This window comes from Hemitrygon akajei, chromosome 6, assembly GCF_048418815.1.
Source record: "Hemitrygon akajei chromosome 6, sHemAka1.3, whole genome shotgun sequence".
Taxonomy (NCBI): Eukaryota; Metazoa; Chordata; class Chondrichthyes; order Myliobatiformes; family Dasyatidae; genus Hemitrygon; species Hemitrygon akajei.
Window position 1 is genome coordinate 132,680,292 of NC_133129.1, and position 14,988 is coordinate 132,695,279.

General features: G+C 39.6%; 1 protein-coding gene across 1 annotated transcript in view; it reads left to right on the forward strand.

Moving 5' to 3' along the window:
• Positions 1 to 14,988, forward strand: part of LOC140729479 (oxysterol-binding protein-related protein 5-like) — a 131,370-nt gene that overhangs the window by 69,336 nt on the left and 47,046 nt on the right. The window contains exons 4-7 of the mRNA XM_073049260.1: positions 945 to 1,025; positions 4,184 to 4,285; positions 11,334 to 11,537; positions 12,957 to 13,041. Coding sequence (XP_072905361.1) covers positions 945 to 1,025; positions 4,184 to 4,285; positions 11,334 to 11,537; positions 12,957 to 13,041 — 472 coding nt within the window. The remainder of the gene's footprint in view (positions 1 to 944; positions 1,026 to 4,183; positions 4,286 to 11,333; positions 11,538 to 12,956; positions 13,042 to 14,988) is intronic.

The following is a 14,988-nucleotide window of genomic DNA, read 5'->3' on the forward strand; positions in this document are numbered from 1 at the left end:
AATCACAAAAAAATCTAATGAATATTGTGAAGAAAATATTCACTTCTTTTCCAATATTAATCAGTTTTAAAATGAAAACTATAACAAAATGTCAGACAGATAAAAAGAACTTTATTAAATATTCAAAAGGTTACAAAAATTAGAATTACAGAAGTTATGGAAGTTAATAAATGTTTTAGCAAATGAATGATCCAGACATCACATGCGTTCATTAAATGACAGTCAAGAACAACTGCAGGTCCTGGATATCTAGAATAAAGACAAAGAATGCAGGAGTAGAATGCAGCACATACATACAATGCTGGAAATACTCAAAAGACCAAGCAGCATTATGGTGAAAAAAACACTCAGCTTTTTGCTTCTGGAATTTTTCATCATTTCTGAAACATTAACTGTTTCTCTATCTGCAGATTCTGTCTGAAATGCACAGTCCCCCCTCCCCCCCCCCCCCCAGCATTTACTGTTTTTTTATCGATATTTAATTATCCAGAACATGAGGCTTGACACATAATTCATGTGAACATGTCTGATTCTGTTTGAATGGTTGTGAAAGATGTTTAGATGGAAACCAACAGCAGCCTCGCCCTGAATCTATCTACAAATAAGTGAGTTTGTGGGCAAAGAAGCTCACATTTGTGTTGCAACAGGAAGGACGCTCGTATCTGCCGTGCTGGACTCCAGCCAATTTAAGATCCTGTACACAATAGGCGCAACAAAGCTGAAGACTTGCTGCTTTTGATTGGAATCCACGGTTTCCTGCTGAAAATGCATGTCTGTTGATGCAGGGTTGCTGTGAGATCCAGACCAATACTATTTATCATTGTACTTTTATGGTGCTCATTATTTAAATAAAAACAACTGGCTCCACTGTGGCACAGATATAATTACCAGGTTCTCACTATGGTGAAGCAACGTTGATCAAAGCCCCTTGATTTCTCTTGCAGTCTGATTCCAAACTATACAATGGCTGCGACAAAGATGGTCTATCTTCAATCTCTAAACTCACAAAGAAAGAAACCTTGAAGGTAAACGTTATATATTCACGGACTCAGGGTCTTGGACTTTACTGTTTTTGTATTACTGTTATCTTACCAATATTTTTTATGTGCTTGCTGTCTTATATCTGCTGTGCACTCTGTGACTGTGGGTACTGTGATTTGCACCTTGACCCCGAGGTGGCAGAGTTTTGTTTAGCTGTATTCATCTATGGCTGAATAACAATTAGACTTGAACTCCAGGTTATAATGCGGCAGTAAGAGACAGTTTCTGTGTAACTTTTCATACTGCCCTCAAATCCTTGAGGTGAGCTTAGAGAGGCACTTGTTGGTGGTGAGAATAAGGCTGGCAGTGCACTGGGTGGCAGAGGACAGAGGAGGAAATTGGTCCACCTATTTTCGATGGGGGAGTCAGGAAGGTGAACTGGAGAAGGGGTGATTGATACAGCATCATGGTAGTAGAAGCACCAAGGAGGAAGTTCAGTACTTTAATCGCTCAGCAGACGTCTTGGTTCGGCATTATACTGGTTGGAACTTGTAACCTTTGAAGTGTCCGATGGTCCTGGTTTCCATTAAAATGCTCTGAATGGAGAACGTACTGTGTGGAAATTACATTATGTCAAGCACTCACAATACAGAAACTGTGACATCCTGATGGCAGGTTTAATTTCCCCTCTTGACAGGAAATAAAATGGTTGTTATTCCATTTCTAGTGCATCATGCTAGAGAAAAAAAAATTACTAAGCAACTCTATTTCTAGGTGATTATTTTTATTTGGAGCGTCTCCTGTCCACCCTGATATACAGATTGAAGCAGAACCTTCCCACTTTTGAGGTTAAATTTGTGGGTTGTAGAAAAGAAGACAAAGACATAGCAAGAAGCCAAATACATAATATTGAGATTATTGTTCTGATAAGAGATATCAAGTCAGACTAGTTGGGCTGAAAGGTGTATCTCCGTTCTGTAATTCTTTTCCTTTAGCAGCTCCAATTTGCCTGTTTTTCAGTATAAGACCGTACAAAATGTCATAGCCCAGCAATCGTGCTGAGTAGCAAGCTGGACAAAACCATTCAAGCTTACATTGTGGAGTTCATCTTATGGGAACGTGCAGTTCAAAGCTAGTTCAAATCCTTGCAGAGAGGCCTTGTGGTTCTGTGATATAAGGGCATCATGGCTGGATTGGGGCCAGAATGGGGCATATCCACAAAGAGTCTAAAAAAAACTATCCAGTGCTCGCTAAGCTGTGTTCCTCACCTCGTCAGCAGTCAACCCTTGCAAATACCCTAATTGTTTCTAAGTAATAACTAATAAAATATTTTAAAGTTAAAATTTTAAATGTTTTAATTTAAAAACCTAAATCACTCACAAATACTTAACACTTTAAAAATTATTTAAATACAATTAAAATAAATCTTATTTAAACATTTCAGTCTGTGGAAACTATTCCCTCTACTTCAGGTAAATGGAGAAGCAGTTCTTGGGTCAGGCCTAACCCTGGTACGGTATGGACTTAAAGTGGTAGATAATTGCAGCAACCTTCCTAAATATATTCACAGCTACAGTTTGTTGACATTGTCAGCAATTACACAGGTAAATGAACTCCACACTTTTATACCAGGAGCTCAACCAAAAGTTTGCATGGTCCCTCAATTTTTTTACATTTTCTCTCAACTGATGATCACTATTTTTTGAGCCCTAGAATCACTTGAAAATGCAAATGTCAATTGAATCAGTAAGTTCTTCACCAGGAGTTGACCATAAAACCTTGGCTTTTCCTTCATTGCAATACTAAAGTAATGTGTTATTTTCAGACATTATTATTCAGATGAGAAAATGCGGTATGCCTGTTCAGATGGCTATAAAATATCCTCTTGTAAAAGAACAATTTTCCTGCTATCTCCTCTTACCCGAAGATATCTTAACCAGTCATTCATCTCATTTGCTAATTGTGGGACCTTTCACTGGACAGATTTGGTCTTGTGTTTGTGCATCTTGTAAGTAGGGTGCTGTAGATGATCTCGAGAACACTAAATATGTAAGGCATTGCATTAAGAATGCAGTTATAATTTTATTCACGCAGCCCCATTATTTATTATTAGATACTGGTACAATATTCACTCATCAAATCTTTCCCATTATCTCTCTATATTGAGTGTCAGTGTGACAGTAGACAGTAGGTGCAGGAGTAGGCCATTCGGCCCTTCTAGCCAGCACTACCATTCACTGTGATCATGGCTGATCATACACAATCAGTACCCCGTTCCTGCCCTCTCCCCATAGCCCTTGACCCTGCTATCTATAAGAGCTCTATCTAACTCTCTCTTGAAAGCATCCAGAGACTTGGCCTCCACTGCCTTCCGGGGCAGAGCATTCCACATATCCACCACTCTCTGGGTGAAAAAGTTTTTCCGCATCTCTGTTCTAAATGGCCTACCCCTTATTCTTAAACTGTGGCCTCTAGTTCTGGTCTCACCCATCAGCGGGAACATGCTTCCTGCCTCCAGTGTGTCCAATCCCTTTATAACCTTATATGTTTCAATCAGATCCCCTCTCATCCTTCTAAATTCCAGTGTGGATCTGTAATAATACCTCCTCCTCCTCTGACAATCCACACGGATACCTGCCTAGCCCGCTGTTCCTCTCTCTCTCTACACTTGTGACTGGGTGGGTGGCTCGGCACAGCTTCAAACACCATCTATAAATTTGCCAATAACCCACTGCTGTTGGCAGAATCTCAGCTGGTGACAAGGAGAAGTGAGATAGATCAGCTGACAAGGTGGTGTCGCGGTAACAACCTTCCACTCAACATTAGCAAGACCAAAAGGAGATGATTGTGGAAGGGGGAAGTTAGGAGAATCCACACCAGCTCTCATTGAAGGGCCAGTGGTGGATCGGGTGAAGAGCTTTAAGTTCCTGTGCATCGTCAACTCAAATAATCTATCTTGGACCCAACGCATTGATGCAATCATGAAGAAGGCATGCCAGTGGGAGACTTGGTCTGCACCAAAGACTCTCAACAAATTTGTATAGATGTACTGTGGAGAGCATTCTGATTTGTTACATCACAGCCTGGTATGGGGGCTCCAAAGCACAAATTTCACAACATATGCCAATGATGATAAACCTGATTCTGAGTGTATTGTTTGGTTATTAATTTGCCAGTCAGAATAATTCTGTATTTTAAATAGGTTCAGAAGAAAAATTACCGACAGGAGAAGAAAAGAGCCAGTAAGGAGATGTTCAGTGCTTTAAAAGACCCTGCCGTGGTGGTAATGGAGGACTGGCTGAAGGTAAATCGCACAATCCTGTTGGTGTTCTAATCTGCCACACTGATGTTTATTGATTGTGAATCCAAACAATGGCTGGTAATATACACAGAGTCTAGTTAAATATAATCAGGTAAACTGTTGATGAACAATTTAACAATCAATTCACAGTTAACTTGGACCATGTGTATTTACTCCTCTTCAAAAGTACACTCTAGGCCAGGGGTTTCTAAACTTTTTTATTCCATGGACCAATATCATTAAGTAAGGGGTTTGTGGACCCCAGGTCTAGGCAACGTTTTTTAAGCTCATATCATTTAGTATAATCGTAACCATTCCTGTTCAACGTCTTTAATACCTCAACCACGTTTACCTTAAACATCTCTTCTGCCAACTCATTGCCAATATATCAAATGCATATTTTGTAATAATACTTTTACAAAGAAAATAGAAGTTGGCCATCAGGCACCTTACGATATATTTTGGCCTTAACTCCTATTGCCATCTATATGCCATCTATAAATTTGCAGATGATACAACCACTGTTGGCAAAATCTCAGATGGAGACGAGAGGGCATACAGGAGTGAGATATACCAGCTAGTTGAGTGGAGTGGTAGCAACAAGCTTGCACCCAATGTCAGTAAGACTATGGAGCCAATTGTGGACATCAGAAAGGGCAGAGTGAGAAAACACAAACCAATCCTCAAAGAGGGATCAGAAGTGGAGAGAGTGAGCAGTTTCAAGTTCCTGGGTGTCAAGATCTCTGAGGATCTAACCTGGTCCCAACATATTGATACAGCTGTAAAGAAGACAAGACAGTGACTATATTTCATTAGGAGTTTCAGGATATATGTTTTGTCATCTAAAACACTCAAAAACATCTACAGATGTACTGTAGAGAGCATTCTGACAGGCTGCATCACTGTCTGGTATGGGGGCGGGGGGGGCGCGGCACTACTGCACAGGACTGAAAGAAGCTACAGAAAGTTGTAAAATGAGTCAGCTTCATCATGGGTACTAGCCTCTGTAGTATCCAAAACATCTTCAAGGAGCAGTGTCTCAGGCGGCATCCATTATTAAGGACTCCCATCACCCAGAGCATGCCCTCTTCTCATTACTACCATCAGGAAGGAGGTACAGAAGCCTGAAGGTGCACACTCAACAATTCAGGAACAGCTTCTTGCCCTCTGCCATCCGATTTCAAAATGGACATTGAACTCATGAACATAACCTCACTTTTTAAACTATTTCTATATCTGCACAATTATTTTCAATTTAACTATATATATATCTCTCTACATACTGTATACACAGGTTGACCACCGATTTTCCAGCACTCTTGGTTCCTGAACCTTGCCAGATTAATGTTTTTTCCAGATTAAAAGAGGTCACAAATAATACTGGCAAAAATGGACTGTAGAAGCTTATAAAGGATTATTAATTAAACAAAAATTAAGTGTAAATTTATTAATTACTGCGCTTATAAAGAATGGTATCTTTTTGAAAATTTCATACAGGCAAAGCTGCTTCATGTGCTTTGATCTCTCCATGTGAAATTTTTCTTGTATCAAATAAAAATTCATTAGCTCTTGTACCGTCATGAAGGTACATTTCTCTGACCCTTTGATTAAATCACCCAGCAACTCGATTAACTTGTCATTAGTGACTCTTTCAGTTTCATCATCATCGCTGCCATCTTCATTACTTGCAGTGTTTTTATCAACATTCAGAACACCGTCTATAATCTCTGAGTCCATATGTTGATGCACAACAGGTGTTTCATCATCAATAATCATCAACTCATAAAGATTTTTTTCATTAAGACTATTAGCTATATCTTTGAAAGCAGGTCCTGTAACACTTTTTGCATACACAAGCAAATCATGAACAACTACTGTCTCCTTTGGTACACGAAATCATGTAAAATCATCGTCAAGCTTTTCTTCAGGCGTATGATCAAACAGCAAGGCAGGCCACAACTTATGTCAGCCATTCTTTAATGTTGAAGGATCTCTCCCACCCTCAAGCAATGAACCAAAGAGCATCCTTCATGATCATTTCTTTAATAAATGTCTGTATGGAATTGTCAGCATTCACCTCATCTAACAGACGTTTCATGAAAAGTGAGCGAGCGATAGTGCCTTTAGAGAGCACAATATTCCTTGGTCTTGGGGTTGGATAAGTGATGTAGAGTTTGGTGGTAAATACACAGTAAAAACACTATTCTTACACAGGAGTTCAGCTTTGGGGTGAGCTGAACAGTTATCCAAAATAAGTAGAATTTTGCAATCTTCAGGTAGCCCTACAGATGTGTAATCTGCTCTGGCTTTTGGCACAAAATGTTTTTCAAACCACACATAAATCAGTGGTAATCCAGCCATTTTATTTACATGATATGTTACTGGGTAAATTTTAATACCTTTGAAGACCCTTGGGCCTTTACACGATCACCAGAGGTTGCCATCTGTGAGTACCTGCTGCATTGGACCACTCTAAAATGGTAACTCTGTCCTTAGATACTTCAAACCCTGTTGGATCTTCTTTGTCTTCTGTTGCTAATGTTTTCCTGTGTGTGCATCGCCAGTATAATCCAGTTTCATCTGCATTGTACAGCTGCTCAGGACTGAGGATTTCGTCAGCGATGAGCTTTGCAAATTCGTCCACAGACTCAGTAGCTCCTTCATGGTTTGCAGACTATTTTTCTTCACACACGTTTACACATGGAAATTCCATGGCACTTCGTAAACCTTTGAAGCCACCCTTCACTACAGTCGCACGCATGTTCTAATTTAAGTTCTTGATGGAACGATTTAGCTCGATTCATTATCACACTGCCTGACAAGTCAACTCCATCACTCCGGCGCTGGCGAAACCATTCAATCGTCACTCGATCATGCTCAGTGCTCTTACCAACTTTCATGTTTTTCCAATGCTCGCTTGCTTTAGCAAATCACCGCATAAAATGGCAATTTTGTTTTTCTCTTTGGTGCTTTATATCATTCACAGTTGATGAACCAGTGCCATATAAGTCACACAGCTTACGCACAGAAACACCTTGGTCCAGTTTTTTTTCCAGGTGGTGTGTACTTGGATCAAGATGGATTGATGTTTGTATTTGATAGAACCATAGAACACTACAGCACAGAAAACAGGCCCTTCGGCCCTTCTAGTCTGTGCCGAAACTTTACTCCGCTAGTCCCATTGATACCATCACTAGTATCTGCACTTATCTTAGAAGCCATTGCTAGGGTTAAATTTATATAAAATACGCACAAAATATTGGGATTACCACGAAACAAGTACAATGTAAATAATAAAATTAGTGAGCTTTTGTCAAAATGGGTCTTGGATGGTGCTGTATTGCTGCATGCGCTACACACAGTGCCATCTGGTGGCCACCCAGTAAACTACACCTTGTAATTTCATCTGAATTAAAAGAGGAAACCACCAGTTTCCAGAAAATCGGTGACCAACCTCTGTGTGTGTGTGTGTGTGTGTTAAATAAGCCGCCCTGGTTAAGATTTTTACTGTCATGCCACAGATATTTCATTTTAGCAGTTCTGTAAGAGCAGACTCATGCTTTTAGCATGTTTGTGTTTGAGCTAAAGATATGGGTTATGTTGTTTAACTTAGGAATGTTTTGTCAGCCAATCAGGATGGTGGAATTGGGAGGAGGTTCTACAGAGTGCTAGGCGGAGATGTTTTTGTGACAGACACTGGTGTGGGTCGAGGTCTTTTTGGCGGGAGCTGGGAGAAGATGGGCCAAAGTGGTGGAGAATGCCATCTCTGTTGCACAAGATGCTTTGTGCAGTTAAATGGCTTCAAGAAAGAAGGCCCAGTACTCCCATAGGGGAGCCCATTTATTTGAGATGGATTTTGAGTGACATTCAGAAGGTGGTGTGTGCCTTCACACAGACCGTGAGTGAGCTAAAGACAACGTCAGGATGTCCTCCAACTTATGTGCACATTGGACTGGGTTAACTATAATGGATCCTCTTAATTTTTTTTTTCTTTCCCCTACTAACTGTTCAATAAAGCTGACATTTCTAAATATATTTTATTTTTAATTGTATGCAGTGTACAATCTGTTGTTTCTTGCCAATGGCTAATTGCAGGGGTCAGTATTTACACAGTATTCACACAGATCGGGCTTTGGGTGGTCGAAACATCACGATTTCTTAGTTTTGGTGGGACCCAAGTCATACTGTTTCTAGACGGACGGAGTTTGAGAAAGGTGGTTTTCTCACTGTTGAGTCCAGTGTCTGTTAGCGAGGGGCTAACAAGTTGTGTGTCTGGTGATGCACGGTAAAAAGGGCTTTCATATATATAAATATATATATAGTAATTGATTCACTTAATTATTTTTTCTCTGTTTATTATCATGTATTGCATTGTAATGCTGCCGCTGAGTTAACAAATCACACCTGAGTCTAATTCTGATTCTGTACCCAGATCAGTCATCCATAACCGTATATCGTGTGATCTATCCCCTATCGCCCTCTGAGGGAAGAAAATATTACGCATTTCAGGCCCTTACTGTGTAGTTATGCCCCTCATTCATAACTCTCTCAATTAAATTACTTTTATTGATATACATGCAAGCAGGGCTTGAAGCAGATAAAAGGGACATACAGCAACCTAGATGCGGTTTGCATGGGCAATGTGATTGTGGCTGTTATTCCTGTCTACTGGCCAATGAAGGATTCCCAATACAACCAGGCCATTCTAATTCCACAATGGGATCCCACTGTAAGATGGTGGCGCACTTGGACACAGGGTCCAATCAAAGATGTATTCATTTGTCCTGAATGTCTTTTTTATGATCACAAGTCACTCCAAGAAGTATTGCAGGGCTATCCCATCAGTGAGTTCCTCAATAGCGATGGAGCTGGACTTATTGCGTTCTGTTATCAGGCTGTCACCTGTACTTGTTGCATACCATTATGCCGGGAAGGTGTGCAGTCCAGCAAACGGACTGACTGATTGTGCTGGGCAATTTCATTGGGATTGCAAAACCCTGTTGGACACTGGTACCTTGTTGGACATTAGTGCCTTAGAATACTACAGGTCTGGTTATAGACAATAGACAATAGGTGCAGAAGTAGACCATTTGGCCCTTCGAGCCTGCACCGCCATTCTGAGATCATGGCTGATCATCTACTATCAATACCCGGTTCCTGCCTTGTCCCCATATCCCTTGATTCCCCTATCCATAAGATACCTATCTAGCTCCTTCTTGAAAGCATCCAGAGAATTGGCCTCCACTGCCTTCCGAGGCAGTGCATTCCAGACCCCCACAACTCTCTGGGAGAAGACGTTTTTCCTTAACTCTGTCCTAAATGACCTACCCCTTATTCTCAAACCATGCCCTCTGGTACTGGACTCTCCCAGCATCTGGAACATATTTCCTGCCTCTATCTTGTCCAATCCCTTAATAATCTTATATGTTGCAATCAGATCCCCTCTCAATCTCCTTAATTCCAGCGTGTACAAGCCCAGTCTCTCTAACCTCTCTGCGAGGACAGTGCGGACATCCTAGGAATTAACCTCGTAAATCTACGCTGCACTTCCTCTATAGCCAGGATGTCCTTCCTTAACCTTGGAGACCAAAACTGTACACAATACTCCATGTGTGGTCTCACCAGGGCCCTGTACAAATGCAAAAGGATTTCCTTGCTCTTGTACTCAATTCCCTTTGTAATAAAGGCCAACATTCCATTAGCCTTCTTCACTGCCTGCTGCACTTGCTCATTCACCTTCAGTGACTGATGAACAAGTACTCCTAGATCTCTTTGTATTTCTCCCTTACCTAACTCTACACCGTTCAGATAATAATCTGCCTTCCTGTTTTTACTCCCAAAGTGGATAACCTCACACTTATTCACATTAAACTTCATCTGCCAAGTATCTGCCCACTCACTCAGCCTATCTAAATCACCCTGAATTCTCCTAACATCCTCATCACATGTCACACTGCCACCCAGCTTAGTATTGTTATTCTCAATGCCTTCATCTAAATCGTTGATGTAAATCGTAAACAGCTGTGGTCCCAATACCGAGCCCTGTGGCACCCCACTAGTCACCACCTGCCATTCTGAGAAACACCCATTCACCGCTACCCTTTGCTTTCTATCTGCCAACCAGTTTTCTATCCATGTCAATGCCTTCCCCCCAATGCCATGAGCTTTGATTTTACCCACCAATCTCCTATGTGGGACCTTATCAAATGCCTTCTGGAAATCGAGGTACACTACATCCACTGGATCTCCCTTGTCTAACTTCCTGGTTACATCCTCGAAAAACTCCAATAGATTAGTCAAGCATGATTTGCCCTTGGTAAATTCATGCTGGCTCGGCCCAATCCTATCACTGCTATCTAGCAGTTCATTGGTGAGACAAGACAGTGGGAAGCTGCATTGCTTCGGTTATGGCAAGGGCTAGACCAAGGTCGTGTGATCACCTATCACAGCTACTCAGGAAAGGAGACACCATGCTGGTGCCAGGGAACCTGGTATCCATACTGGGCTGGAGGCTGGACTCTCCCTTCAGTGCTGCCCCTGGTGTTCACTAGGTAGAAGAACAAGCTGGACCAGGACAGCAGTCAAGCTATTCATGGACTTGGGCTATATTATTTTTCTTTCTTTGTGTTTGTATGTTTTTCTGAAATCGTAGCAATATGTTCTGTTTGTGCTCTGTCCTGTGTGCTGATGGTAATGTGTTTTGCACCTTGGCCAAGAGGAACACTTTTTCGTGTGGTTATATTCATGTTTGGTTGAATGATAATTAAACTTGAACTTGGATTCATTCTTTACTTTCATTATATTTTGGGGCCAAACAAGAAAGATCACCAATAATTATATTGTATTCGGGTAACCAGGAATACAGTCAAATTTAGAATTTAGTAGTTCTTTTTGGCAAGCACACAGGATTAGTTACAGCACTTTTGCAAAGATATTGTTTTGATAAAATTGTTTTGTTCAATGAATCATATTCAGTGAATCATTGAATCATATTCAATGAATCATATAGTCACTGTACTGATAAAGGAACCATGATTCATCTGCTTTGCAGATCCGAGGTACTCTAAAGAGCTGGACCAAGTTCTGGTGTGTGCTCAAACCAGGCGTTCTGCTAATTTACAAAACACCCAGCAATGGCCAGTGGGTGGGAACCATCCTTCTCAACACCTGTGAGCTCATTGAAAGACCCTCCAAAAAAGATGGCTTCTGCTTCAAACTCTTCCATCCTCTGGATCAGTCCATTTGGGCAATGAAGGTAATTTGTGTCTAGTATATCAAAGAGAAAGGAATTCTTTCATTCTGTCCAATCTTCTGACTTGCCACCCTCTTTATTTCAAGTATATACTTTTTATATTATATACTTTATATCATATTTACCTCTTCTTCATTAACCACAGATGGTGTTGGACTCCATAGCCATTTTAGATACTGGAGTAAACAAAACACCACAGCAATGTTGGAAGAAAAAGTTTAAAGTATGGCAGTTCATGTAACATTCCTGTCCTAAAATGGCTATGGTCAATGATAAAGCTTCAGTACTATCAATGATATGTACAGGAATCAAACTAATAAATGCCCAAATTTATTAATTTTTAATAAGGCTTAAAGTGAAAATTGATCTCTGGTAGTTGGCTAGAAGGAATAAATTACACATAAAATAAACAGAAAGTGGTACAGACAGAGTTTGGTGTAGTGGCCACATAAATTAAACATCAGAGTCTTCCCAGTTTTATGAAAGTCCTTAATTTAGCTCCAGACTTCTGCTACTTAGGGAAAACCAACTGTGGAAATGGCGTCAATGTCCTAATTGATCTGGCAAGATGCCTGTGCTTTGGGATTTTAAAAAAATTGTGGGAATTATTTACTATTTTCTCCATTACTACTTCTTCCTCTGTTATGCATAAATTGGAGGTACAAGAGACTGCAGATGCTGGAGTCAGGAGCAGTAAACAACTTGCTGAAGGAAGTCAGCGTGTCGAGCAGTAGCTGGGAGAGGAAAGGAATTGTTGATGTTTTAGGTTGAAACCCCTGGATGTGGAGAGGCAAGATGGTCTGTGTAAAGAGGAGAAGGAGACTGGTAAGAAAGGAATCTGAGGTGATTAGTGGACTGAAGAGAGGTATAAAAGATGTCAGGTGGGTAATGCTAGGGGAGGGAAGGAAGAATGGAGTTGGGAGCCAGTGTCAAAAGAATGATGAGTGGAGGCAGCCAAATAGAAAAATAGGTGAGAGCAGAGGGAGCAAGGTGGGATAGAGAGAACTGAAGGATACTGAAGTGATGGTGGATGGAAGGTGAGCAGGAACATAAAGGGCTACCAGAGAGGTGAATGGCAGATCCAAACGGAGCCTATGGGTGAGGTGTGTGCCGTGGTGTATGGAACATACTACACACAAACCTGTCAATAAGAAAATGTTTTTAACAGGCTCAACAAATCTGCATACCAAACATTATCAGCTTGGTTTGCAAGAACTATCCAGAAGACAGTCAAATGCCACTGTTGAGAAGAAAAGCAGACATCCGCAGATGGGATATGTACTCTGAAGGAAATTATGCTTCTAACAATGCGCAAACTCCTTGCCTTGAGAAAATCCAATGCTATCTAATGTCTGTGGGCAGCCTATTACAAAACGTCACTGAACTTTCTTTCCCTCTAATATAATGGCATTGTTTTCCCAGGGTCCAAAAGGTGAGAATGTGGGATCGATAACACAGCCTCTACCCAGTAGTTACCTGATCTTTCGAGCTGCCTCTGAGTCCGATGGTGAGATTATGTCTTGGCTGCTTCTATCTGAGAAATGTTGGGAAGTTATAAAGCAATTCCAAGGGCTAGAGTGAAAATGAGGAGAATGAATTTGTCCTGTTGAAAAGCAAGCTATATACTCTGGAATGAAGATATTGTGCAACTCTAAGAAATCTGGGAATGCATTATTGAAGGTTGTTTTACTGGGAATCACATCTTTAGAGTGTTCAAAGGTCTAATCGATGTTTATACATACTCATTGGATAGGCACAACAGAATGGAGAAGAAACCACTTGGATCATTGACTTTATGTAATAATGGTAAACTGTCAAAATTACCTTTTTCTCATCATCTACTTACAATTTTTTCTTCAAAAGCATGTCTATTGATCCAAGTCCAAGTCAAGGATGTGGTATTCAGTTGATGATAAATTCATACTGTGGGAAACAATGAAGGCATATTTGAGAGGTCAGATAATAAGTTATACTTCTAAAATTAAGAAGGAATATATGATAGAAATAGATCAATTGGAAAAAGAGATTATAAAATTAGAAAAAGAATCTCAAAGAAATATGACAGAAGAAAAACGAAGACAACTTATCAATAAGAAGTTAAAATACAATACACTCCAGACATATCGAACAGAAAAAGCAATTATGAGAACTAAACAGAGATATTATGAACTAGGTGAAAGATCACATAAGGTCCTTGCATGGCAATTAAAAACAGATCAGGTTTCCAAAACAATAAATGCAATTCGAACAAAAGTGAATGAGGTTACTTATAAGCCTCTAGAAATTAATGAGGCTTTTAAGAACTTTTATTCTGAGTTGTATAAATCAGAATCAAAAAACGATGATGCTAAGATAGAAAGATTTTTAGCACAAATAACTCTTCCAAAATTAGATATGGAAGAACAGAAGGGATTAGGTATGCCTTTTACAGTGAAGGAAGTTGAAGAAGCTCTAGGATCACTTCAAAGTAATAAATCCCCAGGAGAAGATGGTTTTCCGCCTGAATTTTATAAAAAGTTTAAAGATTTATTAATTTCTCCTTTTATGGAGTTAATACATCAAGCGGAAAGAACACATAGACTTCCAGAATCTTTTTCAACAGCTGTTTTAATAGTGTTGCCAAAAAAAGATAGAGATCTTTTAAAACCAGCATCATATAGACCTATTTCTTTATTAAATACTGATTATAAAATAATAGCAAAAGTCTTATCTAATAGATTATCTAAATGTTTACCAAAATTAGTGCATATGGATCAAACAGGATTTATCAAAAATCGACAATCGGCAGATAATGTAACCCGATTAATTAGTATAATCCATTTAGCGCAAAAGAGGGAGGAAATGAGTGTGGCAGTTGCTTTAGATGCAGAAAAAGCGTTTGATAGATTGGAATGGGATTTTTTATTCAAGGTATTGGAAAAATATGGATTAGGAACACCATTTATAAGATGGATTAATGCCTTGAATACTAATCCCAAAGCTAAAGTAGTGACGAATGGTCAAATTTCGACACCATTTCAGTTAACAAGATCAACTAGGCAAGGTTGTCCATTATCACCTGCTTTGTTTGTGTTGGCAATAGAGCCATTAGCTGAATTAATTAGAATGGATCCAGATATTAAGGGTTTTAGAGTTAATCAGGAAGAATATAAGATTAATTTATTTGCTGATGATGTTCTACTTTATTTAACAGATCCATTACACTCATTGGGTAAATTATCTTATAGACTAGAAGAATATGGGAAAATATCAGGTTATAAAGTAAATTGGGATAAAAGCGAAATTTTACCTCTTACTAATGGAGACTATAGTCAATGTCGATTAATAACTCAATTTAGATGGCCGGCAAATGGTATAAAATATTTAGGTATAAGAATTGATAATGACATAAAAAACTTATATAAATTAAACTATTTACCACTTTTAAAAAAAATTCAGGAGGATCTTGATAAAT